Below are 9156 nucleotides of genomic sequence, written 5' to 3' on the forward strand. Positions count from 1 at the left end.
AAAAAAAACGTGTAACACCTATAAAGTTGGTGGATTCAAAAATTTCCTCGCTAAATACACGTAAACTATTCCCTCGTAAATACCACGTAAAATTTACGTCGTATTTACGAGGAAATAGTTTTTCCTCGTAAAATACTCGTAAAATTACATCCACTTTACGACGAAACAATTTTGTCGTTACGTTACGAGGAAATAACGATGACTTTAGTTTTTCACGTAAATTCGTCGTAAACTCGACGCAAATTTACGAGGATTGTTTTTCCTCGTTAATTTTCGTCGTTAAGCATGTGTTTTCTTGTAGTGAACATACTTAAGGATCAAAGGATAAACATGCTCTAAGGTATTTATCTAAGAAAATCTGATCTTCTTAGTTGTGAGTTTCGGGTTGTGTGTCTTTTTCAATTTTATAATAAAGCTCTACACCCTCATGCTCAGAAGTAAGTGGGAGAATTCAAAATAGCTACTACGCGCGTAGCTACAGTTTTTCTGAAGACATTCTCACAACTTTGTCCATGGTTTCTTGAAGAAAGTTTCAATCAATCTACGGCTTATTTCTTGATGAATAAGAAACAAAATCTTCCTTCGTTTCTTTCTAGTAGATTGAAAGAGATTCTTTTTTCTTTTTGTGCAAAGATAGAGATATAAGCAAATCTCTCATCAATCACGTTTTAAAAATATTTTTATTTTTCAATTCCACAAATTTAAAATGTTAAATACCGACATAAATCAAAGAAATTGTATCGACTTTCCCAACAACGAAAAAATAGGAGTTGACTACATAACAATTTACTCAGAATCAGACAAAACTTATATTCAAGGCTCAATTCTTTTGAAGCCCAAACATTTTAAAATCTAATTTTTACTTATTTATTATATTGGGCTATAAAACTATACCAATTTCTATTTTTTGATCGTCCTATTTTAGATTTTTCGTCTACCACAAATCATTTTTTAACAAAGTCCAGTAAAAAAATTTAAAGATAAATAATTTTATAACTATATAATTTTCTAAATTTCTAGAGTTATTAATTTCTTAAAAAGAGTATTACAATTCTATATTTTGAAATTAATTTTGGGTAATATAAGCAAAATAATTTGATTTATTGTTCGTATAAATTGTTAAACAGTTTAAATCCAAATTTATATCTTTTTCATTACACAATTTTATCTATATACTAATAACTATTTAAGTAAACACTAACCAACTCCATAAACCTCAGCTTTTGAATATGAAATTGCTAATACCGCTAATGGTTGATCAAATCATTACGAACGGGCCCGTCTCAATAATATTATAGGCCCTGAGCTGAGACAAATTTGGAGGCTTTTTCTTAAAAGAATTTTTTTTAGAAGGATCCTAATCTAAGCTTAGAAAATGCAAAAATTGTGATGAGCTCTGTGCAAATGTGCCTTCTGCACATGCCAGGGCCGAACCTGATTACGGAAATAAGATATGAAAATATCAACATATTTGAATTCGCCGACCATTCTTATATCAACGTAATCATGATGTGTGACTCAGAAATTGTTACTCACTAATCGTACACAAAATTATACAACACATCAATAAGATATCCGGTTCCGGGCTTGCGTGGGGGCTATGCCCCTAGTAAATAGAATAGGATATAGAAGTACAAACAAATTATTGAAAGTTGAATAGTATCCTCATCAGTGTCTACCTAGTTTCTTGATTATTGTGTTTTTTTTTTCGTGGGCATGGAGCCTAAATTCTGAAATTATAATCTGTACTGTGCGCGTTTTTTTCTTCATAATGAATTACACAAACAAACACACAATTAATGTGTCTGTTAGCGAGTCTCCAAATATACTATTGTAGGCAATGATGAGGAGATTATGCTTCTGTCTACCGAAGGCTAATAAAACTAAGAGAAATAAGTTCTAAGTTTATCATCCACAACACACACACACATACACACACACAGAAAACAAACGGCTGATAAAGAAGGTTGCATATAATTATCACAGGATTGATAAACACCCGAAGCGCTTCTTAGTTTCTTGAGAGAGAAATTTATTACATCAACATCCTCTCCTTCTCAAAGGAGCCCTTCTCCTCTCCATCCTGATCATGGCCGTGGTGATCTCCTTATTACGAGGGCTTGAAAGCCTGCTCCCTCCTCGCCTTGATGACCCTCTCCCTCCTCGCCTTGACCCTCCACTCAGTCATATAATCATCGCGCTTCTTATTGATCTCGCGGGCGAACTCAAGAAAAGGAGCTGCATATATAAACAATAAAGGCGAATTAAAGAGAAGATTAAGTAACCTTAGAAAATAAAGAATCAAGAAAAACATTTGATGTACCTGGGATAGAATAGCCAACGGTAGGTTCATCACCGGGGGCAAGGCGAGGGTTGCTTATGGCGGTGGCTAAGAGCATAGTAGTTATTTTGAATCCGCCCACTTTACTTCCATTAAGATCCATAGCACTAGCTTCATCTTCTTTTTTGGAAAAATAGATATTAGTACACTCGTCGGGAGTACAAACGTAAACATGTGTTATCACTCCACAAGAAGAGAAATGTTCTGTCAAAATGCTCTTGACTTGATCTTCAGGAAGGGAAGTGTCATACCCCAAAACGGCAATGCCAAACAAACTGCAGTAATTTGTTGCATGTTAGTTATCAACAACACAAAACATTTTTAACAGATGCAAAAAAATATGAAAACAAAAAGGGTATCATAAACTTACAATCTTTTGTCATTGGCTAGGTCAGCACACAGAGACTTTTTATAAGCTACTGCCGCCTTGTATTCCTCCTCTTCTTCCTCGGGTGCTAACTTAACAAGGGCATTCCAATCTCCAATGTCACTTCCATTAAGTTGCAACGCTCTCTCTTTTGCGAGATGTCCATGATAATTAACAAAAGCACGACTGTAACAAAGAAGAATTATAACCAGCGGGGTTGGCCTGGTGGTGTTGAGAGAACTTCGGCCTCAATACGTACCCGGGTTCGAACCGCTGGCCAGGCAATTGGGGTATCTAATTCCCCATAGTACCAAATGGTCCGCCTCGTGCCGAGGGGTTGGCCCCTGGGGGTGGAAGTCCCTCCAGGTTAATCAAAAAAAAAAAAAAAAAAAAAAAAAATGGAACTGATGTAATTGAATTTTTCCTTAGCAGCAGGCTCACTATCGAACGGTTCCTAAAATAAAACATATGTAATCAGATATTTTTCTTAATTTCCGAATATAACAAACCTTTAATGGAGAAAAGAGATCCGAGTAAGAAGAAGATTACCTTGGGGGCGGATCGCTACCGAGAGTACGTGTCCATCGAGATCTTGTTATAACCCTAGGCTGCCGCTTTGCGATATCTTTTCAGATTTTAGGGATTAAGACAAGAAGGCGAAGGAGGAAGGTACTTATAGTCGTCTGGTTTGGGCCATAGGTCGGTCTTTCCCATTTCCTTTTTTCTAATATATCTACTGATTGGGATTCCAAATTTAGTGAAGCAAATTAAAGTTGGTTCTAGCTCATTTTTAAATCTCATTCCACACAACAATCAGTCAACAAAATTTCATATACTCGTCTGATTGGTTCTGACCACAACCGAACTCTTAGATCAAAATAGTTTCTTGACTTCTTGTTTATTCTCCACCAAACTACTAAAGATCTTTTACTCATTAACGAATATAAAGCAAAAAAAGATGTTCGATTTGCACATGACAGGATTGAGTTTCTAGTACAAGATAACATCAAGTAGAGGAGGTGGCTACATGGTTGCTCCGGGGAGCAACGGATCTTCCGACATTTCAAGAGATAACTTTGAGAGTGACCCTAAAGGTTACTTTGACAAACTGCATGGTAGTGGACAGGACAGCAAGTAACTTTGGTCTTTGTAATTCACTCTTTATGCAGTGAACATGCTTATGGTTGGTTGTTATTACCAAATAATTATCTAGTGATCAAATAAAATCATGTTTTTCTATTTCATACTTCTTCATTCCTCATGTATTCACAATGATGATCATTTTTTTTTTTTTGAACACGAATTTAATTGATTAGGTGGTTAGTTGGGGGCAGTAAAAGCATCCCCAACAAACAATGTTTCGGATACAAGCAGGGCATCCTTTGCCAACCTATCAGCTATTACATTTCTTTCTCGGGGAATCCAAGAAAAATTGACAAACTCAAATGCAGAAGCATAAAACAAGATATCTGAGATCACCCCATAGAGTTCGGTAGGGCAGTGGCCGTCGTGGATAGATTTAACAAGTTGAGAGGCATCAGATTCAAAGAGAACCGTCTTGATTTGCAGATTTTGACAGGTGATGATTGCTTCGCGGAGAGCAAGACTCTCAGCTATCGCTATAATCATGCAATAAGTTCATTAGGAGACTCTAATTCAAATAAGTGGTTGATTAATTAATTAACTCTTATGGTTCTCTCTGTCTCTAATTCAGCCTTCTGATCGTTTGACTTTCTGAACTCTTAATCGTTCATGGGATATTTAAACAGAGTGAAATAATCAAATAAGATATACACATGAAAAAAGGTTTTCTTTGGAGTTTACTTCAAAATTACAAGAAACCAGAAGATCATTGTTGATTCATGTCCTGATATGGAAACGAAAAAGGAGAGAGATGAACACTGATGAAGGCCAAAAGAGACATAATAGTACATGTTCAGAGAGAAAGACCAGATTCTTCATCCTCGTCGAGAGATGAAGTGTAGGTAAAGTAGAAAGTTCAGATCAAACCTTTATCCTGGTGTTTTTCTATTTCATCCTTCTTCATACCTCATGTATTAACAAAGATTATCAACTATACATGCTATAATCAAGCAATAAGTTCATTAGGAGACTCTAAAATCTAAATAATTTTCTAGTGTACAATTCAGTGATTCTAATTCAAGCAAGTGGTTGTGGTTGATTAACATTTACTCTTATTGCTCCCAAGTCATCCTATTGATCATGAAACATGAATTTTTTTTGGTGTTTAATTTAAATTACAATAAACCAGAAGATCATATTGTTGATTCATGTCCTGCCTGACATGGAAACGGAAAAGGAGAGAGACGAACACTGATGAAGGCTAAAAGAGACATAATAGTAGTACATGTTCAGAGAGAAAGACCAGATTCTTCATCCTCCCATAGCTGAGACGTTTCCTTGCTTTGACTCCATTGAGCATCTCACTCCTCCCTTCCTCTTATTCATTGGAGGTAAACCTGAGGACAACAATAATCAAGATTCACAACTCTTAACACTAATGACTTCCAAATTTAGTGAAGCAAATTAAAGTTGGTTCTAGCTCATTTTTAAATCTCATTCCACACAACAATCAGTCAGCAAAATTTCATATACTCGTCTGATTGGTTCTGATCAAAATAATTTGTTGACTTCTTGTTTATTCTCCACCAAACTACTAAAGATCTTTTACTCATTAACGAATATAAAGCAACCAAAGATGTTCGATTTGCACATGACAGGATTGATACAAGATAACATCAAATGAAGAATGTTTAGAAGAAGATAAAAAAGGGAGAGAACTTTACCAAGAACAGGAGCAGAGAGAGAGAAGGTGGGCTTGGTATATATGTCTAATTTGTAAAACATCTGTACTGTGCGCGTTTATTACTTCATTATGAATTAATTACACAGACAAACACACTGTTAATGAGTCTATTTGCGAGTTTCGAAGGATACGATTATGCTTTCTGTCTACCAAACCAAATAGGCAAATAATAGTAAGATAAGTTTTAAGTTTATCATCCACAAAACAAACGGAAGGTTGCATAGTATTATCACATGATTGATAAACACCAAAGAGCTTCTAATTAGTCTCTTGAGAGAGAAATTCATTACATCAACATCCGCTCCTTCTCAAAAGGACTGTGACCCCTCTCCCTCCTTGGCCCTGGCCTTCTGCGTCATAAGAGCCCAGGCCTTCTGCTTCTTAAGAGCCCTGGCCCTCTGCTTCTTAAGAGCACTGAGCTTCTTTGTCATCGCATTGAGCCTCCACTCAGTCATATAAAAATCGATCTTCTCCTTGGTCTCGTCGGCAAACTCAAGCATTTGAGCTACAGAAACAATAAAAGACGAATTGATGAGAAGATTAATGAACCTTGAAAGTAAAGAATCAAGAAAAACGTGTTATGCACCTGGGGGACAATAGCCACAATGAGTTTCACCGGGGGGACGGGGAGGGTTACTTCTGGCTTTTGTGGGTACGAGCATAGTATTTATTTTGAAACCGTTGACTTGACTTCCATCAAGATTCATGGCACTAGCTTCTCCTTCTTCTTCGGAAAAATAGATACTAGTCATCTTGTCGAGGAGATCAACGTCAACATGTATTATAACTCCACAAGAAGAGAAATGTGCAGTCAAAGCCTCCTCGACTTCATCTTTAAGAAGGGAGGGGTCATACCCCACAACGCAAATGCCAAACCTACTGCAGAAATTTGTTGCATGTTATCAACATGCACAACATTTTTACAGGATGCAAAAGAAAAGAAAAAAAGAGTATCAACTTACAATCTTTCGTCATTTAGTAGCTGATTCATAACAAAATCTGTATAGTCTGATTCCGCCTGGTATTCCTCATCTTCTTCCTCGGGTGCAAACTTAACAAGGGCATTCCAACCTCCCATGTCACTTCCATTAAGTTGCAGCGCTTTCTCTTTTGCGCCATCTCCAAAAATAGTAACAAAAGCACGACTGCAACAAAGAACAATTAATTTTCAATTAGCACACAACACAAATATTATATTATTATGTCACAAATATTAAGAGACACAAACCTGTCCAAAAGAGGCTCTGTGGGGAAATCAACTCTACTAACATAGCCACATGATTTGAAGTGATTAACCAACTGAATCCTGATTTCATTCTCAGTGTCCTTACTAAATTCGTATCCTTCAATAGATATCCTAACCCTAATTCGCAGGGGATGCAAAGAAAAAAAAATATCAACACATACAAATATCTTCTCACAAAATAAATAAATAAATAAAGCATCAATCAATTACCTCGAACTGATGGCTTCATCCTTAGCGGCAGCCTCACTATCGAACGGTGCCTAAAATACAACATACAATTTTTCGTAATTTCCGATTAACAAAAGAAATCTGAGTAAGAAGAATTCATAACGAGAAGAAGATTACCTTGGGGGCGGATCGCTTGCAAGAAGAGTACGTGTCCATCGAGATGTTGTTACAACCCCTAGGCTGCCGCTTTGCGATATATTTTCAGATTAGGGATTTAGAGAAGAAGGAGGAAGGTACTTATAGTCGGCTTATTCTACTGGTCTGGGCCATATAGCCCATAGGTCCGTCTTTCCCATTCGTAGTGATTGGGATTCAAACGGGCCACTAACCAGTGTGCTCGGCCCTTTTTTTCATTCACTACTTTTTTTTTTTCCATTTACTTCTTTTTTTTTTCCAAATATTTTGTAATAAATAAATAACTATATTATTTGTTTTCTCAATATTTTTTTTTTGCGATGGATTGTATTATTGAACCTTATATGCAACGAATTATTAAATAATGAAAACTATCAAAACAAAAGTAGAAAAAAGATACAACATTATAGCACGAGGATGCTCAGTATCTTGTTTCCTCAACTTTGATAAGCTTTTTTATTAATAAGACTTATAGAACATGAGGATGTAGAGTATCAGGGTTTTTTTTTTCCTTTTTTCTCAGTAACTGAAAAAAAAATAGATTTATATAGACTCTGTAACCCAAACTGGTAGTTCCGCATCCATATAGACGACAAACAACGGTTGCTTTCCCACACTGCGTGCTAGATTATCCGCCTTTTTATTCTACGTCAGTGATATATGAATGATCTCTGAGCTGTTGAAACTTCTCTTTAAATGGGTAATGTCTGCCAAATAGGTTGCAAAGGCTCGCCATTCTTCTCGTTCCTAAACCATCTTCACCAACTCAGAACAGTCTGTTGCAAAATGTAACAGAATATTGCCGTAAAATTTCTCATGCATTCCATTTCCCTAATGAGAGCTTCCATTTCCGAGTGAAGTGGCGATTGATTCGCACGTGTATTCCTTGCTTCCATGAGGCCATCAAATCCTTCAAGTGTGCTAAACCATCCATGTCCTGAAAATTATCATGCTCTTTCCATGAACCATCCGTAAAACACCATCTAGGATAGTCGGAACAATTGGTGTTACTTGTAAACGACTACGATCTATTTCCTGAGCTAGAGAGTTTTGTGCCTCAGACCAAAGTAGTGATTCTGTTTCTGCTAATTTGAGAGTATCTCTCGGATCAATGTCTAAGTTACTAAACACTTTATTGTTTCTTGCTTTCCAATCAGAGAGTATTAGTTTTTTTTTTCTTTTTGAGTTCATAATTGTTTGTAATATATTTATGAACTAAATAAAATGGGCAAATCTCTCACAATGACCCATATTTTTATTCTTGACCAAAATAGTTATCACATTCTTTTTTTTATTAACTAGGTAAATGACAAATTATACTTTTAAGGCCGGCCTGGTGTTATTGCAGCGGTTGCAGATACGGTTGTGTACGTTTGCGGATGTGGGTGGTTTCGTTTTTTAAGCGTTATTAAGAGACTTGTAAGACTGATACAAAAATTTGAAATTAGTGTGTTTGTGGAATATGATATCTTGCATATTTACATTATTTTATCCATTCATCCATGAGCATTTTCATCATATAGATTAGAATTTAGCCATGTCTAGGTTACATTTTGCATTCATTGTCCTTATTAGGTGTTGGAGTGTGTCATGGAGTGATTTGAGATGTTTGGGAGCATTGTGTTCCAAAAGAAGGTGAAAGCTGAGCATGGATGGAGCCTTTAGAGAAATCTCCTGTTGCTAAGATTTTGTGGAGACACAGAAAATTAAGTTAGCTTTCTAATGGAAGTGGTTTCAAGTCATTTGGAGATGTAATGAAGGAGTTATGATCAATTTACTAGAGGCATATCCATCCTGGTCGAGCATCGCAGAGTGACCTCTCAGAGCGACCTACCGAGTTCACTCCCAGCCAGAGCGACCAGCCAGAGCGACCAGCTCAAGTCACTCGCGTTTTGACATGGTGAGACGAAGAAACGCGTCGGGAGTGACCTCCTGGAGCGACTATGCTAGGTTCGCTCCGCGTGTTTTGATTGGACGATTTTTATGTTATTTCAGGGGCCTTTTGGTCATTT

General features: G+C 36.6%; 1 protein-coding gene across 1 annotated transcript; it reads right to left on the reverse strand.

Moving 5' to 3' along the window:
• Window positions 1–5694: 5694 nt before the first annotated feature.
• On the reverse strand, window positions 5695–7255 carry LOC106336543 (nucleolin 1-like). Its single transcript, XM_013775390.1, has 6 exons — window positions 7127–7255; window positions 6992–7041; window positions 6764–6898; window positions 6498–6680; window positions 6122–6414; window positions 5695–6040 (listed from the first exon to the last, which is right to left on the reverse strand). Exons 1-6 carry the CDS (start codon window positions 7163–7165, stop codon window positions 5844–5846), a joined length of 897 nt encoding a protein of 298 aa, XP_013630844.1. The 5' UTR covers window positions 7166–7255; the 3' UTR covers window positions 5695–5843.
• Between the last annotated feature and the right edge of the window lie 1901 nt (window positions 7256–9156).

The sequence above is a fragment of the Brassica oleracea genome, chromosome C4 (assembly GCF_000695525.1).
Source record: "Brassica oleracea var. oleracea cultivar TO1000 chromosome C4, BOL, whole genome shotgun sequence".
Taxonomy (NCBI): Eukaryota; Viridiplantae; Streptophyta; class Magnoliopsida; order Brassicales; family Brassicaceae; genus Brassica; species Brassica oleracea.